Below are 27,284 nucleotides of genomic sequence, written 5' to 3'. Positions count from 1 at the left end.
CACATAACCTATAGACAACACAGTGTGTCTAACTGCTTCTTGTTTAGATAGAGTTAAACCACTAGAATATTCATTTGAAAATTTGAGTAGAAATTCACAAACAAGTGAACGCAGTCATACACACCTTACATTAAAGCCCATTACTGTTAGTAATTAGAAATTCAAAAGAAACCCCGTTATTCAAGAAGACTTTGAATGAAGACGCAAACAAGCAATTGTGTTGGTGGAGATAATTTACATACATGCTACATCTGAATGATGTTCTTTCTAATCACCAAAAAATGAACTTCACCCTAAACATCACAATGGATTTTACCATTATCATGAGGCAACTTGTCTCCAGGTTTCTCCTCGGAAAAATGCCTGAAATGATTTAAGCATTCCATTCGAAAAAGGGCGTATTCCTTAAAAAAAAACAGAAATAATCAAGTAGATGAAGACATATTAACTACACATCAATTTTAGCCTTAAAGAGGTCCATAACATCATACCATTATACTGAAAAGGCAATCTTATTAAAATAATATTTACTAAGGATTAATTGAGACAAAATTTACTGCAAAAATGTAAACAAGTTTGTGTACATGTTAGAGGCCCCATTCAACGTACAATAATGCACCAGTTAAACTGCTTGCAAATAACTTTGTTTGTCTGTTTAGGTTTTAATGAAATTTCCTATGAGCATATTTTAATAAACAAAAAAAGGAATATTTTTTGTCTATCCTTTATAAAGCAACAAAAAGATATAACGCAATACGCTGCTTGGACTAAAGGTCAGTTTTCAATAGCCTTTGCAAATGTGGAAAGTTGATCTCAGCTTATTCAATTAAATCAATTAAAGATAATTTAGAATAGATAATTTCGCAAAACATGTTTTATTTCAAATAATACTGGGCAATGGTGATAAAAGGCTTGTAACTCACAGTTCTTTTTAAGAACTGTTTAAACTACCATCTTGCAGTTAATGTAATATTTGCGTAACATTTCCTATTTACGTAGAGGTTCGCATTTCTCTAGATATTTTCTGACGTTTTTAAATACGTTGTATGTGAGACTAATACGTTGTATGTGAGATTAATACGTTGTATGTGAGACTAATGCGTTGTATGTGAGACTAATACGTTGTATGTGAGACTAATACGTTATATGTTAGACTAATAAGTTGTATGTGAGACTAATACGTTGTATGTGAGACTAATACGTTGTATGTGAGATTAATATGTTGTATGTGAGACTAATACGTTGTATGTGAGATTAATATGTTGTATGTGAGACTAATACGTTGTATGTGAGATTAATACGTTGTATGTGAGACTAATACGTTGTATGTGAGACTAATACGTTGTATGTGAGACTAATACTTTGAATGCGAGATCTTTCTATTAATAATACAGCTGGGAATTGTTTTATATATATTTGATTATTAAAAGAAATCCGTGCATAACGAAAAATTCAATATCTCTCATACGTGCATATCGTATGAGAGATATTGAATGGTAACATCTGTTCAGAATAAATCCACATCGAGAGAACTTAGTGCAAAAGACCATGCATTTACACAAATGTTTGTGAAGAAATAACACAAACTATTTGTAAAAAGATGATGAAGTGGTAGTTCGCATTTCAAACATTGTTCGATGTAGAATGTTCCTTATAAGATATGGTATTTTAAAAATAGCAAATGGTGTTTAGGATACAGTACCACGGTACGACAATACAACAAGGAAAAAGCCAAATTCATTCACGTGATGTAAATCTAACGATAAACAACACTGTTTAACTGTTCATCTACTTACGAGATAACCAAAATTGATCGAGGATTTATAACTCTGAAGAATTGAAAACATCGCCCAAAAGAAATGAGAAAGAAGAGACAATCTATAGAAAAAAGGAAAACAAAGCTGATGTTATTTCAGAAATTTTTTTAAAACATACGTAAAATTAAAACATTTATTCGCAGAAAAACAAAACCGACGCCAATATGTAAGCACTTGCGTACAATATGTAAAAAGTTACTTGAATAGGCTGTGTAATAAAAGACTATAAAGGTATACATAAAACCGACCTAAATTAAATGGCGTCATTAAACCCTAAACTGACGTATTCCAAAAACTAAACCTTAAATAAACGAGAACTACGACAGTAAAAATAAATCTGTCAAGACATACGTACTCATAGAAATCTAAGAATTTCCAAAATTTATCTTGTGCTATATTAATACAAGAGGACGATTGTTATAAAATTTACCTATCAGCTTCGTCGATAACTTTTTCAATCTCGTCTAACGTGACATCAGTCGTTTCATTGTAAGCTTGTAAATACGCACGGACAAAAAATACCTGAAATTTTGAAGAGTTTAGAATAAGAATTTTTCACAAAATTTTTATTTCATGAGCCCGCGTCTTTCCGCTGACTTTGACCACGGGCCCCGCGCTCTGAATTTTTCCTCTGAATTTTTTGATTCAGAGGAGAAAGCAAAATAAGCAAAGCAATCAAAAGCAAAAAAAAAACACGAGAAAAACAGAAATAAAGTACTGAGAATAAATAGTTATACCGCAAGGAAAAGCACAATCATCACATCATTAACACATGGTAGCTATAAATGTTGTAATTCAAATGAAGCCATAACAGATAGCCCCATTATAAACAGCAAATCATCCTTTTCATATGAACTATAGTTCGGGAGTTTTTTTTCACCATAAAATTGTTTTTATCTTTTCTTAAATTATTACATATTTTAGTGAATTACCTTTCGATCATAGGAGGGATATTTGGTGACGTCTCCGGTAAAAAAGGGATAATGTAGATGATTATAATCAAATATCCATTCACTGAAATGATTACCAATATCGTATCCTCTGAATAAAAAAATAAGAAATATTATAAAAAAGTTGGACAAGGTAAACAAAGTTTAAAATAAGAAAAGTTGAAAAGTTTTGATGAAATAAATAATTTAAAATGTTTCAAAAGAAAGATAAGCAGCCGGTTGAAAAGCATTATGGGTACATTATGGTTATTTTGTGGCCAGCTCTTCCCCTTTCTCAATTGATGACTGCTTTAAGTGAACAAATAAAACCTTTGCTTTCATAATAATTGACAACTCTACGCAGCGCAAAGATGAAATAATATTCCACATATAGAACAAAATGTCTCCTTTCTTCCTTCCTCATTTGCAGTTCAAACGAAAACTATCCTTCTCTTTTTTTTAACCTGTAGTTATAACAACAATATTCGAAATCAATCACACGAATTTTTGAATCGACAAACTTACATTAAAATACAAGGAACAACCATTAAGTAAAAAATCATTCTCTCGTGTAAATCATTCAGTTGCACCACGCGACAACAATTCTTGACATGCAAGAAGAGATCATGAAATGTCTGTGAAATTAAATTCTTGCTTTTTTAATAGGTACTGATAAACTGCGCCTATACAACATGTATAGCTTATAAAACATGACTAAATCATTTGGTACTTAAGAGAGAATTAATACTGTGAAAACCATTGTCCAGTAATCATTGACTGAATTCTTTTTTTATAAAACGCAAGCATTCATGTTAGCCAGTTGTACCTAATTGTAAATGATTTATCTATGATAACTTGTTCTAAAACTAAAGGTTTTTTACGAACTTATAACAACCACCTAAAACGTTACTGAAATTCATTCAAGTTTACATGGAGAATTTTCATTTATAAGAATGAAACACATAAATATCATTTGAGCCTTGGAAAATATCCAGGTACACCATCAAGTAAATACACAAATTTTGAAAATCTATCATACAATAAAAATTAGGCCGGTTAACATTAATGACTAATGTGAATACACTGGATGCAGAAAAAAAAGTTCATGGGAATGAAGGTGGGGTGAAAGAAAGTTCAAAATCTCTTCATGACATGTAGCTAGCTAACGAGTAGACAACTTTATTTTTGCGATTTATTTATTTGATTTTGAGAAGGATAAATGGTTTAATATATTAACAACAACAACTATATTATAAACGGTAACAAATTTTAGCTTAAAGTTAGCGTTATACATTATGCATGAGTGTGGTTGGTGCTTCCGCTAAAATTAACCAATGAAATTCGATTTTAGCTTTGTATATAACTATATAATGAGAATGCTACTGAATATATCTAATGAAAACTCAGTATTGTAATATGTTTTGGTATTTATACCACTTCTTTCTTTACTCTATAAACTAAATCAAAAAAAGTAATTGACAAATCTCATGAAACCCTTCTAAACAAATGACCATTGAAAAATCTCTTGAAATCTTCTATTAACCACATAAAACACGTGTTGGGTATTATAAGCAATAAGTTAAATGACGTAAAATTTTTCTGAGGAAAATTACTTTTCTTAGGAAATGCTGGAGATGCATTATCTTATCACAATGGCATGGCGTTTACAACCAAAGATTCAGATAATGATAAAAGTAGAGGAAACTGCGCCATTGGCCACAAAGGGGCTTGGTGGTATAATAATTGTCATAGTTCCAACCTGAATGCCAAAGGTGTGACTTGGTATCAATGGAAACGCTATAAATCCTTAAAGTTCACTGAGATGACAATGAAACCATAAAGAATTTCAAAAGACTGTGATGTTATAGCTTTGATCATTATTTCTAATGGAACTTTCAACATATAATAAAAACATTTTAGCTTTTATGTCTTTTAAAAGAACCTTTATAATCATTATCATTTAAAAAAGCGTTGAAAAATTGTTAAAAATGCTGTGGTAAAATATTATTTTCCCTAGAAATTAGAGCTGATTTAGTTAATTATATGATTCTAATGTTACGTCTTTTCACTCATTTCTTTAACGAGATGTTGCTCTGTATGTAACTAATTCTATCATTTCGTTACGTTCCACGCAAACTTGGTGTATCGTGTATTTCATGCAATTATGTTACATCATTATTCACTATGTAAGCAATGTCACTTTTTATTGGTCAACTACCAGCAAATAATTCTACATATCTGTAGGGAAGACGTCTATTTACAAAAAAAAGTTTGTCATTAAAAGCCGGTTTTGAAAAAAATTCAAATCAATACCCGTGTCGCATGTTCTCAATCGTCTGAAGCAAGACTTCTCAAATTGAGAATGTCGCATGTATGTGATGTAGGAGATCCTCTAAGCGTTTTCATTTACGCCATATTTGATTTATATATGCATCAATCTATATATCATCAACACACGACATGCACATGACACACGTGTACCATATCAACATGACGGCAACTGGAATACAGTATGAAGTATTAACTGACTTGCAAAAAGCTATTTTGAAGTCTAATTACGATCTGGGAATGAATACAACGGCAAAGGAGAAACATGAAACAATACAAAAGTCAGCTGATGAGACAGGAACTACATTTGAAAAAGTTAAAGTGAGTGAGTATTTATACCTACTTTTTACTTGGAAGGGCAGGCTATTGCAGCACTCTCAGAATTGTGCGCACTAAAATGTCGTATCCAAATCTGTTACCATAACCTATTTCTAGTTTGAAGTATTAGCATACATATATTTTTTGTTAAAGGTATTGTTGCCAATGAAGTGCCAGGCGGGAAGCGGATTCTCAGTATAAATATTAGAGCCCAACAAATAATTTTAAAAATCGTCATAAACAATTTGGTTTTATGAAAGGTACTGAAATTTGTCATCATGCAGTAAATGTAGTATTTGCGTAACATTTCCTGTATAGGTGGAGGTTTGCACGTAAGTATTTCTCCAGATATTTTCTGACGCTTCTTAATACCTTATATGACAGATTAATAAAACACACTCAAGATCCTTTGCATGGTTACTACTGAGGATGGGATTTACTTTATAGTTATTTGATTCTATAAAATTTAAACACAAAATCCTTCTTGTAAACTTATAAGAAATCTTTGCAAAGTGTTACGTTGGTTTTTGCGTTGGTTCACAATAATAGTGCTCAATATGAACAAGTTTGATACATACGCATCAGACATTATTGCTGACTAACATCTGTTCTAAACAAATATACATGGAAAGAACTTAGTGCAAAAGACCATGCATTTACACGAATGTTTGCGATGAAAGAACGCAAACTTTATGCAAAAAGTGGTGGTGCACATTTCTAACATTGTTCGATGTAGAATGTTACTTATAAGATATGGTATTTTAAGAATAGCAAATGGTGTTTAGGATACAATACCACGGTACGACAATACAACAAGGAAAAATCCAATTTCAGTCACGTGATGTAAATCTAACGGTAAGCAACACCATTTAACTGTTCATCTACTTACGAGATAACCAAAATTGATCGAGGATTTATAACTTTGAAGAATTGAAAACATCGCCCAAAAAAGAAATGAGAAAGAAGAGACGATCTATAGACGAAAAGGAAAATAAAGCTGAATGATGTTTCAGGAATATTTTTAAAACATAAGTAAAATTAAAACATTTATTCGCAGAAAGACAAAACCAATACCAATATATAAACACTTGCGTACAATGGCTAAGTAAGTACACGAATAGTCGATGTGATAAAAGAGAATTGCCTTCAAAAGTTATGTATTAATTGCATCAGTTATAACTTGACAAGCCCTATGTATACCAAAAACTGACCTAAATGATGTCAGTAAACCCTAAACTGACTTAACTCAACCCTGAATAAACGAGAACTACGTCATAGAAACCTAAAACTGAATTTTAAAAATTTATCTTGCACTATATTAATATAAGAGGACGATTGTTATAAAATTTACCTGTCAGCTTCGTCAATAACTTTTTCAATCTCGTCTAACGTGATTTCATTCGTTTCATTATAAGCTTGTAAATACGTACGGAAGAAAATTACCTGAAATATCGAAGAGTTTAGGTGATATAAAAACAGCTAACCTTTGGGACGATTTTGAGGCCGATAACAAAACAGCTTTTGTGCAAATTTTTATAAGATTGTTAAAAACACAAATATTTGCGTGATTTTTGCCCTGGAATACGTAATACTTACGGCGTCAAAACACCGAGGGAAAAAGCAATACGGTAAAACACCGAAGGAAAAACATATATACGGCAAAACACCGAGGGAAAAAGCAATACGGTAAAACACTGAAGGAAAAACATATATACGGCAAAACACCGAGGGAAAAAGCAATACGGTAAAACACCGAAGGAAAACATATACGGCAAAACACCGAGGAAAAAGCAATACGGTAAAACACCGAAGGAAAACATATATTCGGCAAAACACCGAGGGAAAAAGCAATACGGTAAAACACCGAGGGAAAAAGCAATACGGTAAAACACCGAGGGAAAACAATGTAAAACACCGAGGGAAAACATAAATACGGCAAAGCACCGAGGGAAAATATGTGGCAAAACACCGAGGGAAAAGCAATGGTAAAACACCGAGGGAAAAAGCTCGGTAAAACACCGAGGGAAAAAGCAATACGGTAAAACACTGGAAAACAATATCCAAAGAACTCGACGGAAAATATGTATCCAAAACACCGAGGAAAACCTCAAAACACCGAAAAACATATCGGTAAAAACCGAGGGAAAAGCAATCGGCAAAACACCGAGGGAAAGCATCAAAACACCGAGGGAAAAAGCTATACGGCAAAACACCGAGGGAAAAAGCAATACGGTAAAACACCGAGAGAAAAAGCATAACGGCAAAACACTGAGGGAAAAAGCTATACGGAAAAAAAAGGAAAAAACCCATACGGCGATAATAGATAACTACATTATAAACAGCAGATCATCCTTTTCATATGAAGTATAGTTTGGGTGTTATTTTTAACGATCAAATTGTTTTTACCGTTTCTTAAACTATTACTTCTATTAGTGAATTACCTCTTGATCATAAGAAGGATATTTTGTGACTTCTCCAGTAAAAAAGGGATAATGTGGATGATCATAATCAAATATCCATTCACTGAAATGATTACCAATATCGTATCCTCTGAATCAAAAAATAACAAATATTATAAAAAAGTTTGACAAGGTAAACAAATATGTTTGTAAATGATGATCGTCCAGGTTAATAAAGTCCTGAGAAGGACTGTTTTTGATGTTGTTGACTGACGTTTCGACAACCTTAGCGGTAGTCATCTTCAGAGTCAAATGAGGAGTAAACGTCAGGTTAGCCGTATTTGTTGTCTGGTTCTTACGTCATTGTATTGTGTGTACAGGAAACAAATTTAGAAACTTTAAACATAAGAAAAGTTGAAAAGTTTTGATGAAACAAGTATTCAAAATGTTCTAAGAGAATGATAAGCAGCGGGTTGCAAAGCATTATGGGTACAAATTGGCTGGTTTTTGACAGCTCTTCCCCTTTGCTCAATTGTTGACTGCTTTAAGTAAACAAACGAAAATCTTGCTATCATAATATTTGACAACTCTACGCAGCGCGAAGATGAAATGATATTCCTTTCTTCCTTCCTCATTTGCGGCATAAACGAAAATTATCCTTCTATCTTTTTTTCACCTGTAGTTATAACAAGAATATTCGAAATCAGTCACACGAATTTTCGCCTCATCGAGATCTTCCTTTGCCTTCATCAACAAGTTTCCTGTAGGTATTTAAATCATATTTACCTTTATTAAGAGTCTGTATATTCACAATAACCTAGTTGGAAATCTTTACCTGGTTGTACGTCATTATGGCAGATAAAAACTGGTGATTGACTCTTTTCAATCACGTGCCTAACACATCAACAACAAAATAACAATAATGTTAGCAACACTTGATCATAAAATATCTGTTGAGCACATAAGCATTTGCAGTTTAATAAACTTTGTATATGTTTTGGGCATGACTTTTCAGTAGTTTAACTAATGAATGAAAACAATAGATTTTTGAGCAACCATAATTTAAAATTCACATACGAACAAATCAGTCACCTATTTATTTAATACAATACTTTGAGACATTAATTGACTGTGATTGGTTGACTGTGTGTCAAATGAGTAAGGAGCTACACGTTATACAATTGCTTCAATATAATGTTCTTGTTTGTCATAATTTTTAATTAATGGCTACGTAGTCCAAATGCTTCGTAAAAAAATAAGAAAAATACGAAGCCATTATTATTCTATCATGACGTTGATATTTAATCTCTATTGTCGTGAATTTCGTTCGGTTCCCAAAGTTAGTTCGAGGAAGTCCAAGTTGAACTTGAGTAAGTGCTTTTATTGTCGATCTCTCTCAAATCACATCATTCACATCACAACTCTTTTACAACAACAGCCCAGCCACATTTTGGCAGCTCTTATTAAATTAACATAACAAGTTCCTGATCTCAGTTCATTTTACTGGAATGTGCTAACATTCACGACATTATCAGGCTAGGATCATGCATTATTGTCAGACTTTGACTACTACTAGTAGTATTAGTAGCTTAAACAGAGAAGGACAACCTAATGCATACGTGTGTAGCTACGTATAAAATAAGCATTCATTTATCATGTAAGAAATAGAAAATATTTTCCGTGTTTCTTCACGCGAGAAAGTTTGAGAGAAACAAGAAGCTGCGTGGCAACCACGAGCACGAATTGCGACGAAGAGTGCTTCCGAGCAATTTTGTGTTGCTCAAAAACTTTCACAAGTATGTATTTCTATAACTCAATGGAAACAAGTACATATGTTTTTTATTTCATTCATAAAATAGCCTATTAAAGCAATATTAAAAAGACAAATTTATTAACATGTTGTTTGAAAAATTGTCTCATTAAAAGTTTCCGCACAAACCATGCAATCTGCGATACTTTTACGAGACTGTAAGTTTCTGAAACACGGGTTTTCGGGTATTCAGCCAATCAGCGGCAGTGCTTCAAAAAGTATTTTGTAAATTTATTTTCAAAATACCAGATAATCAAAGACTAAGACAACTTTAAACAGAGAAAACCGTCAGTATCATCTACTTTTCTAGCTAATCCTACATCGTACGTACGCTCAGTCAGTCACAATGTATGATCTCAATTATAATCACAAAATCATGTAAATACCTCACCTATAGACACACTAGTTTCCCTAAAAGGTCTCCCCCCATGTGACCTTGCCGTTTTTCCACAGTCCCCATGACCGTTCTTTGTTTGAGTAACTGATGTTATTTATAAACTGAGTACTTATCATTATTGTATAGTGACATAAATAATTAAAACAACACGTCAATAATTGTACCCCAAAAGCTTTAATTTGCATCCACTTGACAATAAATATATTTCTCGGGCAATAACGCAAACACTATAGCTAGATATCGTAATTAAAGAACTCATTATGGAACTTTAGGAAATTATATTTCAAACCACAAAACAAAACAGGACGTCTGTAGAAGCTACGTTTTTAGCTAGCAAAGGTTTTTAGCTAGCAAAGGTTTTTAGCTGCGAATCAAATTAATACAAAGCAGATGGACTTTTATTAATTATTAACTATGATACGTATGAACGGAAGACATATTCGAGTACTTAATGATTTCTTTATGAATTTTAACTTAATGTTCTGTCTATCACATAGGATATAATTAATGTAAACAATGTTTTTTTACTATATTCTTCACCAATACACCAATCTGTCCATTATCATTAAGCAAGAAAATGTTTCTACAAGCTTCTAGGAGTTAAACAAAAATCGGCTTTTATGGCCTTGAAACATGCCCAAAATATCGGAAAAGTGCTTTTTTATGTAATTTAGGTAAATTGAACACAGCTGCATGTGCAAAATATAATTTATTCTTCATGATGGTGGCTATATAATTGTTTCCAAAAACATTTTTCAAACATAAAGTGTTTCTTTCTTTTATGCAAGATGTCGATGCGTGTTTTTGTGATTTTTGTTTTAGTTGCTTTCTGCAATGCATCAAATAATGCTTGTCAAAGTTCACAAAGTGTCTTTATAAAGACAAAAGACAACGGTATGTTACAATATAACAAAGATAATAATTACGTAAATGAATTTAAGGATATAAAAAACTCGTATGTTTTAAAACGCGTATGTTTTAAAAACCATTCTTGTGTTTTATTAACTTAACGGGAGGGAAATATATTTTTCGTTGAACCTTTAACAAAGCTCGAGGTCTTCACCGAGATAAATCCGACCAAAGGGCTTTTTAGCTATCTACAGAGCACGTACGGCGAGGTTATCTACTCAAAGACTAAAATCCAATATTTAACGGTAATGACCGAGCAGACAAGGTTGGTTGGCTTATTACATGACTTGAAACAAAGCTTTCTATCTAGCTTTGTTGGTCTTTAGTTTGATTTGCCAGTAAAATAATTTTTTTAAATTGTGTCATCACATCTAATTAATAAAACTTACTTCTCTTGTGTCTTTAATTTCTTCGACTCATTTTCGTATATTGCTTGCGTTCAATGCTGAAACTTGTGTAAAAGGTAATTCATCGGACAGATATATAGTTATAAAGTTTATTAGTTTTTGTTAATCAGAAACTTTATCTGCCACCACTCACGCTTAATAAAAATCATGCAGTTTGCAAGCATAACTTTACATTCTTGCAGTGACATATAATTGGAAATACTAAAAAACTATATGCCTAAATGTTTGCGCTCATTTCAGTTTATTTATAGAAGGCGTCTTTATGTAGTGTAGCCCAAGAATTTTTTTTGTTAACTGCAGGTGAAAAACGTATATTATTCTTGATTTCTTATCTTTATGTTTGTGTTACGGAATCTATCTCCCGTCTAAGGTTGATATTAAATTTCTACATCTAACAATGCATACATGAATTCATCAATCATTACAAGTAAAAACAACTAGCTGAAAGTTGATACAAACTTGAGACTAATTCACGCGACATTAGCTAATCTGGGCTCAACCCAGGTTCAAATGTACCCTGTATGTCTTTTTTTGCGTGTGAACACTATTAACACAGGTTTGGCCTGGTTTTAACTCATTCCACTTCTTGATATGGGTTTAGTCAAACCAAGGTTAAGCCTGGGTTTTAATGGTCAGCATACGCACAAAAATAGCACGTGTGAATTTGAATCTTCGTTGAACTCAGGTTTGTTTACGTGATACAAATTGGACTTTGGATAAAATAAATTATACACGGATAAAAACACGGACAAATTAACATGCACAATAATGCGAATACAACTATACAAACATACGATCAAAGAATTTAATGTTGCAAATTAACGATAAATTGACAGTATTGGCTGCTTTCGCTGAGCTTCTCTCATTAAAACTAAACGGAGTTTCCACATAGCATGTTGACACGTCATGCATTTGTTAAAAAATTTGTAGTGCTTTATCTTAAAATTTTTAATGATTTGTAATCAGATTTTATATACACGAGTACAAAACCCTGCCAGTTGTACTTTTTAAAATAATGGAACTGTGAATTTATGAAATTTTTCCCAACAAATTCGTGAAACCTGCCCGACTAGACCAAAGATTGTGAAGGTTGGAGAGTTGTCTCACACACCCTCCCTTATACCCTTCTAGAAGTTTCAGAAATTTTAGGACGCTAGACCAGGGGCGGATCCAGCTTCGTATATGAACTTAGGCACAATGTCGCACCGTTAGCGCGACTTTTCTAGGGGGGGGTGCAGGAACATGTCCCCCCCGGTAAAATTTTAAAATTGGATTGCGAAAAACGCCATTTCCTGCGTTTTTGCAGTTGGTCTTCTAAAATATTTATTACTGGAATGAGCTAACATTCTTGCTCATAAATTATCGATTTTTGACCGTTTCGCTCAATATCAGAGCTCATCAGCATGCCTAGGAAACTCGCAAAAAAATATGCTTTGAGGGCTTCCGACATGGACGGCCTGGTTCATTACAAACTTAGCCTAAAAAAATTCTTTACGCTTCATCAATATGGAATTTCATTTTATAATGGTCTAGTCATACCTATATGCTGATTATTATGCAAACGATTTTATGTCAATATATCAAATGAAGTTGTCAATAAAAAAAAAGCAAAAAAATGTTTGTAGATGTCGATCGTCCAGGTAAGTAAAGTCCTGAGAACGATTGTTTGTGTTTATATTGACTGAGGTTAGCGGCAGTCATCTTTACAGTCAAGAGTTTAAAAAAGGCATGAAGAACTTTCACTCCGAACTAGAAAGCTAGTTCAATTCTTCTTTGTCTTTTGCAAAAGATCTATAATTTTTCTATATCTAGATTAATGTCCTGATGAATATACAATAAAGCAAGACCATTTAACCTGTCAGCAGCCATAGTACTTCTTGTATAGTTCTTTAGTCTTCGCAAAGCAGAGAACGACCTCTCACACTCACAAGAAGTGACTGGAATAGTACCTAAGATCTTTAACAATACTTTTATGTTCTCAAAACCTGGAAAATTTACCGACTTTAAAGTAGAAGAGACATTTTCAGGAAGACAAGTTGTAGAAGACGATTCCCAGTATTTCTGCCAGAGATCAAGTTCACCATCTAAAGCCTTTGGATTTGGAAGATCATCCAAGAACAAAGAAGAAAATGAATAAAATTTTTCCTTCCAAGAAACGCCACAAGAAAGACACAAAAGTAACTTGGATGGAATTAAAACAAGCCATAATATATGCTAGTTGCTGATGAATCAAACCGTTTTTCTAACTCAGAACACAAGTGATCAGCTAAAGGAATGGTTATTGTTTTCTTAAAGTAATCAGATACAGATTCAGACGGAACATTACTTCTAATTGCCTGACGACCACAAGTTCTAGGTTTTTTCTCTTCAACACCCACCTTTTCTGCCATCGTCAATGCAATACTGTACCAGTTAGCATGATAAACATCGACTTCATTTCTTACAGTTCTCGACAATTTTTTTAATGCCTCAATCAAGTTCAAACCGTCAGCAATATCATTACTAAAAGACTGAAGTAACTGAGTAACTGGAAGAGCAAGATCAAAAATACATCTAGTTATTACGAGTGCTGCAATAAAATCAAAAAATTTCAAAAGATGTAGCAGAGGGGGAAGCTTTACTAGAGGTCTCACGATTACACTTGCCTTCGACGTTAAAACTCATTTCTTCCAAGGAAAAACAATAGCAACATACAGTTTTTCAAAAGTATCTAAGCTAGTAATACGCTCAACCCATCTTGTCTTGCAAGCACTTTTCAATCTCTCTTTTTTGCAGAATCTGGACAGTGCTCTCCAATGCATTTCTCCAAAATTAGTTGTCTGCCTTGGGAAGAGTTGAAAAAGTTAGCAACTTCCTACACATGTTCCAAAATATTTCTTACATAGTGAACAGCACAAGTCCCACCAATACTAAGATTTAATCAGTGACTGAAACAATGTGTGTATATGGCTTTCTCATTCAAATTCTTAATCCTTGCAGCAAGACCATTAATGCATTCAGCAACAGCTTCTGCACCATCATACCCCTGCCCACGACAGTCCTGAATGTTCAAAACCAACTCTTCGTTTAAACATTTCAAAATCACAGATGCAAGGTCCTTCCCAGACATACCCTCACTACAATGAATGAAACGAAAAAATTCTTCTCTTATGTTGAACTCCTCGTCAACAAAACGCAAAACCAAAGACATCTGTTCTTTATTAGAAATATCACATGTTTCGTCTGCAATCAATGCATAAAACTTGCTCTTTTTTACTTCAACTAGAAGCTGTTCAGTGATGAATTGACCACAACACCTAATTAACTCATTCTGAGTAGTTTTAGAGATGTAGGAGGCATTTTTATCATGATGCTTAAGATGGGATTCCAAAATGGTGTCCCCTGCACGAACACGGAAGTTTAATAATTCAATAAAATTACCAACATGCTTTTCAGAATATTCACCAACTTCAGGATGATATGAGAATCATCCCGATGACCTCTAAGTGGTAATTGAAGGCGACCTGCAAGAATGATGGTATCAACTACTGGAACTAATTTTTTCTATTCTCTGAAATCTTTTCTTTAAGTTACTGTCAATCATGACATTTATTGGCTGGCTTTTACCGAACTCTGATCCAAGATATCCTTAAGAAGAGCGAAGTGTGAACATGAAGACCTGATGATGTACTTATATGCCTTTTATTGCACTTTTAGCATCAGGCCAATGTGTTAATGGCTCTGAAAAAATATTTTAATTCGACTGTTTTGAGGAAACCTATCACCAAACAAAACACATGGTAAGCAAAAGCACCATTAAGACTTGGAGAATACGAAAGCCAAAGATAATCCTTCAGCCAATCATGTCGAAAGGACCTACTGACCATTTGCATCAACAGTTTTAGGAAATTCATAGCATTCATCAGGTACGAATACATTCTTCACAAGTTTTTCAATTTCATGAATTTCCATACCTCTCACCTTTTCTCTATAAAAACCAACATCATATGGATTTCTAGGCAAATCAGCATTTGCAGTTTTATTATCTGGTAATTGCAAGGTAGAAGATGAAATAAAAGAAGCATCACAAGAACCCAAAGCGCTACTGTGAGATATACCATATGGATGAGCCTTAGTTGTCATGGTTGTCTCAGTAGGACCAGAAGGTGTAAACCTCAACTTTGTTTGTATACTGGGCTTTTTAGCTTGTGACAAGTGACTACTTCCCTTTCTTTTAGTTCCCTTCCCACCAAGTATCAAAGGCACATAGTGATTGTGTTTGAATGCAGTTGCTTGAGGAGCTGAACCTTCAAAGCAAAACAAAACTGCAAATAATTACTAGTGGAAGCACAAGCTCTAGATCAATTCGAGGTTCAATTCTTTGGTTAAATAATAAATTCCACCTATAAGCACTAGAGTATATGTCAGGATAGTAAGAAAAAATGCTACAGGATGTAACTGAAGAGAGTGCCAACAAACAAACAAACCCAGTCCATGCCATATCTTTTGCATTTAACACAGCTTCTGCCCTGACCAGTTCAGCAACAGAACAACCACTTCCAGCACTATCAATAGCTTCAAAAGAGACTGACATGGCCACCATGCTTGAGATGGAATCAAAGTGTTTGTTATGCTGAGTTTCAAAAAGATTTGAAAAACATGGATGTTTCACATAATAATCAGCATATAAAAATAATTCTATAGAGGTCATGAGCCTCAAAATAGTCACCACAGAGTTGTCACCAACAAGCAGAATTGACAATGAACTATAGAGGCAGTTGCCATTTGTAGCAGATCTGAAATAATGTTATGTAAATTTCAAATATTATGCTTCAGTTCATTTTTGTATATCTTATCTTAAGTATACTATTAAACACATCAAGAAATAAATCAATAGAAACGTTTTAAATATGATCGAAATTCGAAAATTTGTTTTGTTTTGAATCACATAAATAAACCACAAATGACAAATCCATCGGGCATCACATCAAGTCAATTTATATTTGCTTATATATTCTTGTGTAAGCATGCATGCATAACATGTCATAAGTTTTCTAACCTTAAGGCAACCAAATTTGTGTTCTTTGTCTTGGCACTCTGCGGTATGTAAAATTCGGCATTGATATTTCGGAAAATATCAACACCGAGACGATCCAACAAATTATCGTTGGTAACAATGCTGTTGACTTTCAGGCAATCCAACATCTCTCCGTAGAGTTGAGCCATAAAAGTCTCATCTTTCCTCGTAAAAGCATCTTCGACTCGATCAGTGAAAGATGCCATGCTTCTCATTAAAATCGTTGGTTTTGAAGCTCAAAGATAAAACCTCAGCTATCAACAATCTCAATCTGTGCTGAATTTCGCACAACACCGCTGGAACATTTCAGCAAAAACGGCGGCTCGTTAGTCAGCACAACGGCAATAAACCAATCAAGAGACAGATTTTAGTCTCCAAATTCAGCACAATTTAAGGCGTGCTGACTCTGTGCGGGTTAGCTATGGGTATTTCTCCCGCAAGTGAAATATAATTTATTTTAGCCACTTGATCCCTTAATCCCAATCTTAATCCAGGTCTTGGAAACAATAACATTGCTCAGTGAATGCACGTTGTTGCACAATTTTCTCATAATACTATCCCTAACACTGACAATATGTTTATTTTTCTAATGCTTTCGTTGTGAGGACAGAAAAAATTTAATTAATTTTCGGATAAAGAATTCATGATCATTATTTACACAACGAAACAAACTACACCATACCGAGACGAGACTCGAACCTGCAAAAGACGAATAGAAAAATGCTCTTAGTCCTTTCGACAAAACGGCCTTCGATCCAGACGCGGCAAATTGTTTTTATTTTTAACTAGGGGCATTTAAAATTTGATTAATTTTTTCCGCTGCTGTGAAGAATTTAACTACGTCGCGTGCTGAATGTGACGTAGTTTCAATCCGCCCCTGCGCTAGACGTTAAGAACATATTCATATCTCATTTATGAATTAAGGCAAAAAAAGTCTTAATATTTTTGCTGTGTGAATAGCATGTTATGAACGAAATAAGTTTCTTTTGCATGTTTATATGATAGTTGTCATAAAAATTACTAAAAAAATCTACTGATGACAATTCAAACGCAAAATACAATTTGGCAAATTTAGGGCATAATCGTAGCTACCATTGTATCACCACGTCTATATAATATACGTACAGAAATGTTTGCGTTTACGTTTAATTATAAATGATGATTGGTTGCTTTTAAGGAACGAAGATAATTGAGGACTTTCTTTTGCTTCCTGTCTCATTGAGTTTTGTAAATTTTAATTTTATTATGTATATACTGACTAAAAAAGGGACTTTGTTATCTTTGTGCAAAATTTACACCTATTGTAATGTATTCTGTTTTGTTCTCTATTTTAAGGTGAGATTCTTTCACCGAAAGATATCATTTCAACTCATGCTGTTCCCAATCACATTGAATGTTTCACGAAATGTCATCAACAGAATCTATGTGTTGGCTTCAATTTCTTATTTGATGCAAAAGAACATGAGATAAACTGCCAAATTACTAACAAGATAACAGACAGCAATTTACTGAAAGTTGCCTCAGAAGGAAAATGGACTTTTTATCAAACTCAACTACCGACGGTAATAGTAAAGAAATTAGCTAGTTGATTGGAAAATGTTTCTTAAGTGGGCATTTTGCGTTAACTTTATATAATTGATAATTCACGCCAATTTTCTCTAGGTAAGTCTTCTGGAAAACTATATTAAATCTGACTTAAAATTCTTTCAATAAGAAATTTTGCTCAGTTTTTTGTTAGCCTGATCAAGTGTTCGTTTTCGAAATCATCTTTTTGGAAACCCCCATAATATCCTGCGGTCATACTTTTATTTTTAAGCTTTCTTTAGTACTGCATTGATTAAAGCATATTGGATTAAAGCAATGCATGATAAATATTACCCTTTCTTGCATTTTTCATTTATTGTAATATAAAATACCTACAGCATTTTGAAAATATAGCTGGTGGAAAACTATGTACTCATTACATTTATATTGGCAATGAAATGGTTTTTTGTTTGTCAGTTTAACAAAAATTAAATTTCTATTTTAGCGAAGATAGTAAGGAGTGTTGAAGAATCTTGCACATGAAAAGATTTGTGTTATTCCTTTATTAAGAGATATATATTAATGATCACTGAAATGCTCGCAAAGTCTTCATCAATAAAAACATCAGTTGATGTTTAGAATCAGTTAATATCATTCAATTTGTCTGCTTAATTGTCAATCATTTATATTAAAAATATGATAACATTACCTAAATGAAAATTTGGGCTTTAATTAAATAAAACATATTGTCTTTAAATCGGAACGGTAGTTCATTAGATAACTTTTCCACGCCTGTAGCATCCTAAATAATGTTTAATAATAATATTAACTGATTTATGCATGGAAACTATGCATTGGTGAATTTCAAATATAAAATGTAAATTTCCGAAATGTTTAAGTGCGATTTTGTTTCTACTCAATTTGACCATTTTAAACAGGTTTTGTGTTCTTATAATGAAAGTTTGCGGTAAGAGACGTTCAATTCATTTATCATCATAACAAGGCATTATTACCAACCTTTCTATTTAGGCATGCTCTGCATCATGTACGTACAGACAGCCGAACGATAACTGAAAATATCAGAAGATATATTTGTTTTCTACAATAAATCAAACACGCCACAGGTCACAGAATCAGTATAAAATAAATTGATCTTTTAAGTTACTGAAATTCTCTTGATTTCAAAGATAAGAAAGCAATTGTAATGATCTTGAGTCAATTTTATTGCTAATTTGTTTTAACATTTAATTATAAAATGTACAAAATAGTTATTTAGCACAATGGATGTATGCACAGGAAAGCTGTGTAACAATTTGCTTATAGGTTTAATAAGTTACAAAACCCATAAGACGTACAATGCAATAGCTTTTTTAATAAAACTTTTTTTCAGGAACAAAACTGTGCAGATCTTTACAGAAAAGGTGAAAAAAAGAACGGAGTTTATGTAATTGATCCAGATGGCCAGGGCAGATTCAGTGTCTTCTGTGATATGACGTCATCTGGTGGAGGTTGGACTGTGTTTCAACGTCGTGAAGATGGAAGTGTAAACTTCTATCGCGGTTGGAAAGACTATAAACAAGGATTTGGTAATCTTACTTCTGAATTCTGGCTTGGATTGGATAAAATATACCGACTAACATCAGCCAAGAGAAATAAACTTCGTGTTGACCTGGGAGACTGGTCAGGAAACAAAGCATATGCTGAATATGATTATTTTGCTGTAAAGAATGAAAGTAAAAAATATCAACTAAGTCGTGGAGCATATTCTGGTGAGTCAATACGTAAATATAAACGGGAAAATTTCTAATCGTGAGTTTGACATATGCAAAATGTTGGAATGATTTGAGTGATTGCAGTTTGCGATGGGGGATTCTGCAAGTTTTGAAAAAAACGGATAGTAACGGTTGGTTTCGAACTAAAGCCTTGTTTATCAATAAAAATATAATTAATTTTGAGCTTAAAAACTTACCGAAAAAATACAACAAACAAACGTAAACTAAAAAGTCGTTCCAATTTGCGAACGATTCTGTTGCAAAGATTGATTGTGACATGTAATAATTGTGATTAACTTATCATTAACATGAAATGCAAATTCAACTGCAGCTTTGTAAATTACGTAATGATAACCTAGCACCTGAACAACATGTAGTCAATAAACACGACTAAATTATTTGGTACATAAGAAAGAATCTATACTGTGAATACCATTGTCTAATGATCATTGACTGAAATCTTTTTTATAAAATGCAAGCATTAAAGTAAGCTCTAGTAAATAATTGTAAATGCAAGTTTCAATGCCTAAATGATGTATACATTATAACTTGTTCTTGCATGTAAAAGTTTTTTATGAACTTAGCAACAACCTAAACATAACAAAAATTTATTTAAGTTTACACGGACAATTCACATTTATAAGCATGAAACACAAATATATCAATTGAGCGTCGGAAAGTTTCCAGGTAGGCCATCAAGTAAGGTCTGTTTCATAAGTCAAACTTTACATGCACCGAACAGAGCCCTCTATTTGTAAGAGTTGGGACATGTATTGTTCTCTGGTTTGCAAACGTTGACTGGATAATATCGATCACATGATTAATTTCCGCATTTTCGTTCCTAATTTTGAAATTTCAACTAGTGTTTATATGGCGATTATTACAAGTTTCTTTGTATTTTGAGAAAATATTTTGATATTTTGGAAGTATGGTTACAGTAATTGATTATTTGATAGCTAAAACATGTAACTATATATCGCCAGATTCATGGAATCGGGAAAAAAGAAAGAAATGGCTTTACGATAGATTGGATTGTGCGTAGTGGCCATTGTGTCTAACTGACCTTGACCTAAAGGTTTCTTTACGAAGATTGTTTTCGAGTAAAAAATCATTGGAAATATTTGTCCTAATGCTAACGATTCAATAGTTTTCCAACATACAAAGCCTGTGCTTTATAGAAAGATTATGACTTATCATTATGTTCAGAAATGACTCTAATTTACAAGTTCTTAACCACTTCAAGAGATAATAATTGCTGATCCAATATGCTAAAATAATATACTTTCGAATATTGTATTTTGCATCTTTAGGAAATCCTTTGAAAGTATAGTATCAGTAATCATAAATAAAATATTTACTGAAACAGCTGGGTAAAATACATTACTGGTAATAAAATATATATTCTGACTGTACTTTAAACCAGAGCATGTTCGATTTGGTTATCAATGATTTTTTCTGAATATTGTATTTTGCATCTTTAGGAAATCTTTTGAAAGTATAGTATCAGTAATCATAAATAAAATATTTACTGAAACAGCTGGGTAAAATACATTACTGGTAATAAAATATATATTCTGACTGTACTTTAAACCAGAGCATGTTCGATTTGGTTATCAATGATTTTTTCTGGTCTTCATATAATGAATGATTTGGTGTGGTCTTTGGTCTTTATAATTTGGAAAAACATGCAGAAGTTTTGTCATTACTCAACTTATTAATTTTTTAAGCTAGATTAAAAATTAGATTAGACTCATATACAATGTCAAAGTCTGTGCAAACAGTAACATTTGTAGCAAACAAGACTGTTCTTCAACAGCAGAATTGTTTTATAATACACAAACATAATTTCCTTTTCAACAAATGCTTCACCAAATAGAAGCCTATACCGCTTTGCATTGGAGTTAAACTTTAACTATAATCACAGTTTCACAAGCAATAAAGAAATCAACAACTTCACATTAAATTAATAGAATATAAGAGCTACTGCATCTAACAAATATTTTATATTTATAATTTTCCAGCAAAAAACCTTTGTAATCTGTCTGCATTAAATTTTTATGCGTGGACTACATTGCAAAATATGTACTAGCTAAGCAAAATTTCATTACTACAGTGCTTCAAAACAAAACTTTGTACAACTATGGATAACACCTATTCAATGGTAGGCACAGTTTAAGTCAAAATACATATATTAGTGAAAATAAATTATAACAGCTCAATTTTTAATTTTTTAACATTCGCTCCCTCCCGAATCTGGATTTCTATTTCTGCTTATATTAATGACAACCAGCGAAAACAACCGCAATACCGTAAGCATAAAATGTTGAAAATAATGCTTCAAGTTTTTGTGAAATAGACATACACATTTAAATGAGGTAAATCTACTGGAAAATAACGTACATTTTGTCAAATAATGTTTAGCTATATTAGAAATAAGTATCAAACGGCATTCTTAACACTGTAAATGTGTCGTTAAGCTTTAATGCATAATCCCATTAGCATTACTTGTGTTTTTGACTGTTTGTTAACAGCTTGGTGCAACTGTCTTTCTTAAATAGATGGGTAAATCTTAGTTAGAATGTCCAAAAAGGAGTTAGAAAAAGTTAACTTACCCCTACAACTTAATCGACTGGAAATATATTGTAAGTAGGTATGTAATTTTTTTGAGTTTTTTTGGTAAGATTGATTCTGGGTGTCTTATAAAGTATTATGATATTCTGATAAATCTACTAAGACCTTATGAGAAAAATATCTTGAACTAGGAGAGCAAAAGAACAAAATTCAGAAAGTCTATAATCATGTTGCTGGTTCTGTTTTGAGCTAAGATATTAGAAACTGGATTGTCATTGACAACCATGGATCTACTACTGAACAGAACTACATTAATTTACCATTGAAAGTACTATTTCTTAAAATTAAAGTGCATTGGTTTCTCTGACATAACACTTTTCTTATTGCTGCATGAAGGCAAACCTGTTTAAATAATTATAATGTAGGTAAAGACATTTAGCATGTTGTATAATTGTTATTGTACAGTCATTATTTATAATATTATGGCCTTGTGTAATGTATGTCAAGAAGAACTTATTTACTCTCAAAATGCTAACCTTCTTGCAATTTTTCTCTTGTGTCCTTACAAATTACAGTTACCTATACTAATTTTTTAGGTTCAAACAACTTGAAAACTATTGAATTTTACATTATGCCTTTGAATTTTTCTTTTTGTCTTTTGGTAAAATATCAGTGAATGACTTAAAATCAAGTTTTTCTAATATAGGATTTTGTACAAAGTAACTATACATAATTGGAAAAGTCTCATGTTGAAGACAGATGTCGCTTCTTTTACTGGATTGCTACTTTTATTCTTTTAAATGATATCCTAATTCTTCAAAAGACATAAAAAGTTCTTTGCCATCAATTTTTGCTTCTTCCACATTCAACTTCAATGCAACCAATGCATCTTATGTGAATTTTTAATCACCTGGAACTGAAAAACGTATGGATTTGTCAGATGATGCAGTACTAAATTTAATGTTTCATGCATGTCATCATAAGCTTTTCTTGAGCAAATATTTCAAGGTAGGCGCAAAATTTGGCACATTATTGAACAAAGTAGTTTTTATCTTCATTTTGATGTACTAACCTATTTACTACCCTGCATAACAAACAATTCATTTACAGAAACACCAGATGGCATTTATAAAACTTTTAGCAAAAAGCAAACCTTTACACACCATCATCATGATTTTCCATAATCTGTCAAATTGTCCAGGTTTGCTGTTTAATACAGGTATTTTTATTGTACGACATGTACCAAATCGTTCATTAATTAATCCTGCACTGCATTTGATTTCAATACAGTTCTTTCCTTAATATTTGCTTCATATTTTCAGAAAAACATCATGAACAAATCCTCCATTTCAACTCAGTTGAAACAAGGAGTTTTAAGATATGCATATCGCGATAAGAACTGGTTGCTTTGCCTCGTCTAGCAAGCGATTAAGTAAAGAACAAATAAGACTGCATAAATATTACTTAGATTATAACCTAGGAGTAAAAATATTCACAAAATATATACCATCACACTTCAAGTATTGACTTAAATCAAAACACAGAACACTTTAAATAGTAAACAATCTTACGTTGCTTACCGGTGTCATGAAATGTTTCCTTTTCTGACATTACTTCAGCATCCGTACACCAAACAAGTTTGCAGCATGTTCTAAAGATAAAATTTCTAAAGTTTTTGTGCTTGGCATTGATAATTTATATAATCGCAACTGTGGTTGTCAAATCCGGGTGGGCGAAAAAAATTTTATTTTATGAGCCCGCGTCTTTCCGCTGACTTTGAAAACCAAAATCCGCCATGTTATTGACCACACGGCCGCGCGCTAATAATTTATAGTAATTTGGTTGACATTTCCCCTCCAGGTCTTATAGAACTCAATGGTCACAATTAGTTTAAAAGCACGAACTAGTCAACAGCGAATGTAGCTCAAATCCACGAAATTGAGTTTGGTTTGCAGTAATTATTCACAAAAACGCCAAAAGCTAGATTGTGGTTTCCGATATATTTAAAATTTCCATCAAACTAGGCTGAATTTCTTTATTATTTTGCTCATTTAGCCATTTTCACACAATTTTATTACAAGTTTAACTTGCAAGTAGTCACGAAAATGGCGGCGCCGCGCTCGCCCCAGACCCGTTGTTCTAGCTCTGGCACCGAACGCATTAAAGACAAAAGAAAATGAGATAAAATTCCAAATTATCTGTTGTTTTAAATGCATTCGGCTTATTTAAAACGCTACGTATGAAACAGGCCAAAGCAAACAAATTTTGAAAATCTATAATATAATAAGAATCAGTCCAAGTAACAATTGAGATCAATGTGAATAGACTGGGTAAAGAAAAAACTTCAGGGCAATGAAGGTGGGGTGAAAGAAAGTTAAAAAGCCTTCGTGACATGTAGCTAATTAATTCGTAGACAACTTTTACTTTTGCGATTTACTTGATTTCGAGAAGGATAAATGGTTTAATAAATTAGTAACAACAACTATAATACCAGCGATATTGTCCAGTCAACATAATTGTGCATGTTTGTGGTTGGGACTTCCGCAATTCTTAAGGAGAATTGTAATAACATCAGCTAAATGACGTAAAATTTTTCTGAGCAAAATTACTTTTTTTAGGAACTGCTGGAGATTCATTACGTATTCATAATGGCATGGCGTTTTCAACAAAAGATTCAGATAATGACAAAAGTGGAAGAAACTGCGCCACTGTCCTGAAAGGTGCTTGGTGGTATAATAATTGTCATTCTTCCAATCTGAATGGGCACTACTATAGTACAGCATTCGACGGTGGGAGAAGTGTGAGTTGGCATTCTTGGAAAAAAAACTATAAATCCTTAAAGTTTTCAGAGATGAAAATGAAAATGACAAAGAATATTTAATATTGTGTTTTCTTAACTTTCATGAATACATCTTATGAAACTTTGCATAATATTGACATTTGATAATAATTCTTTCAATAGAACCTTTACCATCATCATTCTTTTAAAACAGCGTGGAAAAAATTGTTGAAAAATGCTGTGGTAAAATAATAATTTTTTTCCCCAAATGATGGCATATTTAATGATATAGTTTTGCAGTGACGTCTTTTCTAACGATTCTTTGACGTTTGCGCTGAAAGTTAATTGCAAAAAATTTTAATGTTTTTTGCCTCGTTCTCACGCCATCTTGGATTTGTCATGCATTTCATGCGACTATCTGATATATTATCTGGTTTGTCATGAAGCAATCTTGTTCCCGCCAAAGAGGATGGTTGCACATAACCTATTGACAACACAGTGTATCTAACTCCTTGTTGTTTAGATAGAGTTAAACCACTAGATAATTCATTTGAAAATTTGAGTAGAAATTCACACACAAGTGAACGCAGTTATACACACCTTACATTTAAGCCCATTACTGTTAGCAATTAGAAAATCAAAAGAAACCCCGTTATGCAAGAAGACTTTGAATGAAGACGCAAACAAGCAATTGTGTTGGTGGAGATAATTTACATACATGCTACATCTGAATGACATTCTTTCTAATCACCAAAAAATGTACTTCACCCTAAACATCACAATGGATTTTACCATTATCATGACGCAACTTGTCTCCAGGTTTCTCCTCGGAAAAATGCCTGAAATGATTTAAGCATTCCATTCGAAAAAGGGCGTATTCCTGAAAAAAGAGAAGTAATCAAGCAGATGAAGTCAAATTAACTACAGCTCAACTTTAGCCTTCAGGAGGACCATAACATTATCCCATTATACTGACAAGGCAATCTTATTAAAATAAAATTTACTAAGGATTAATTGAGAAAATATTTACTGCAAAAATGTAAACAAGTTAGTGTACATGTTAGAGGCCCATTCAACGTGCAATAATGCACCAGTTAAACTGCATGCAAATAACTCTGTTTGTCTGTTTAGGTTTTAATAAAATTTTTGAATTCATTCGTTTTCATTATTTTATTTCATAGAAGAAACAGAATATATATTTCGCAAAACATGTTTTGTTTAGATAGATAATTTTATTTTAACACGATTACCATTGTCAACATACAAGTTGATTTCCACATGGGGCGTGTGCAAATAACACTGGGCAATGGTGATAAAGGCTTGTACCTCAGTTCTTTTAAGAACTGTTTAAACTACCATCTTGCAGTTAACGTAATATTTGCGTAAAATTTTCTATTTAAGTTGAGGTTCGCATTTCTCTAGATATTTTCTGACGTTTTTAAATACGTTGTTTGTGAGACTAATACGTTGTATGTGAGATTAATACGTTGTATGTGAGATTAATACGTTGTATGTGAGACTAATACGTTGTATGTGAGATTAATACGTTGTTTGTGAGACTAATACGTTGTATGTGAGATTAATACGTTGTATGTGAGATTAATACGTTGTATGTGAGACTAATACGTTGTATGTGAGATTAATACGTTGTTTGTGAGACTAATACGTTGTATGTGAGATTAATACTTTGAATGCGAGATCCTACGGTTAATAATACAGCTGGGAATTATTTTATAATGATTTGATTCTTAAAAGAAATCCGTGCAAAGTGTTACGCTGCTTTAACGTTTGTCCACAGTAAAAGGTGCTCATTATGTACAAATTAGTAAGACAATGAGATGCACAACGTATGAGAGATTTTTGAATGGTAACCTCTGTTCTGAATAAATCCACATCGAGAGAACGTAGTGCAAAAGACCATGCATTTACACAAATGTTTGTGAAGTAACGCAAATTATTTGTAAAAAGATAATGAAGTGGTGGTTCGCATTTCAACCATTGTTCGATGTGGAATGTTCCTTATAAGATATGGTATTTTAAAAATATCAAATGGTGTTTAGGATACATTACCAGGTACAGGGTCCAAAAACAGGCATTCACAAACTGAAAATCAATTACTCAACTTGAACAATCTAAGGATGCAACTAATTGATCAGGGATCTATGTATTTAAAACATTGAACGTATTGATGAGACTTCATCTAGAAAGGGTGACATGAGAACATTAATAGGTGGAAAGGTGAATAATATATATTCAGCTGTAAAACTA

The 27,284-nt window shown here is 32.8% G+C and overlaps 2 protein-coding genes and 2 long non-coding RNA genes across 4 annotated transcripts; 2 read left to right on the top strand and 2 right to left on the bottom strand.

Annotated features, from left to right (window-relative positions):
* Positions 1 to 133: 133 nt before the first annotated feature.
* Positions 134 to 14,423, bottom strand: LOC124454912. Its single transcript, XM_047005665.1, has 8 exons — positions 14,249 to 14,423; positions 13,550 to 13,841; positions 8,627 to 8,685; positions 8,468 to 8,552; positions 7,834 to 7,942; positions 2,248 to 2,339; positions 1,797 to 1,878; positions 134 to 404 (listed from the first exon to the last, which is right to left on the bottom strand). The coding sequence occupies exons 1-8, from the start codon at positions 14,421 to 14,423 to the stop codon at positions 294 to 296; spliced, it is 1,005 nt and encodes a 334-aa protein (XP_046861621.1). The 3' UTR covers positions 134 to 293.
* LOC124454613 lies at positions 5,362 to 6,194 on the top strand. The gene is made up of 3 exons (XR_006951534.1): positions 5,362 to 5,399; positions 5,546 to 5,652; positions 6,178 to 6,194. It is a non-coding gene; the product is annotated as an uncharacterized LOC124454613 (long non-coding RNA).
* Positions 14,424 to 16,867: 2,444 nt separating the features above from the next.
* Positions 16,868 to 18,976, bottom strand: LOC124454413. The gene is made up of 3 exons (XR_006951443.1): positions 18,912 to 18,976; positions 18,604 to 18,696; positions 16,868 to 17,069 (listed from the first exon to the last, which is right to left on the bottom strand). It is a non-coding gene; the product is annotated as an uncharacterized LOC124454413 (long non-coding RNA).
* A 198-nt stretch (positions 18,977 to 19,174) lies between these two features.
* On the top strand, positions 19,175 to 25,285 carry LOC124454911 (ryncolin-2-like). The gene is made up of 3 exons (XM_047005664.1): positions 19,175 to 19,199; positions 19,244 to 19,663; positions 24,856 to 25,285. Exons 1-3 carry the CDS (start codon positions 19,175 to 19,177, stop codon positions 25,116 to 25,118), a joined length of 708 nt encoding a protein of 235 aa, XP_046861620.1. The 3' UTR covers positions 25,119 to 25,285.
* The last annotated feature ends 1,999 nt before the right edge of the window (positions 25,286 to 27,284 follow it).

The sequence above is a fragment of the Xenia sp. Carnegie-2017 genome, unplaced genomic scaffold, assembly GCF_021976095.1.
Source record: "Xenia sp. Carnegie-2017 unplaced genomic scaffold, XeniaSp_v1 HiC_scaffold_3, whole genome shotgun sequence".
In the NCBI taxonomy this organism is placed as follows: Eukaryota; Metazoa; Cnidaria; class Anthozoa; order Malacalcyonacea; family Xeniidae; genus Xenia; species Xenia sp. Carnegie-2017.
Note: the sequence above shows the minus strand (reverse complement) of the source record. Positions and strands in the feature narration are given on the sequence as shown.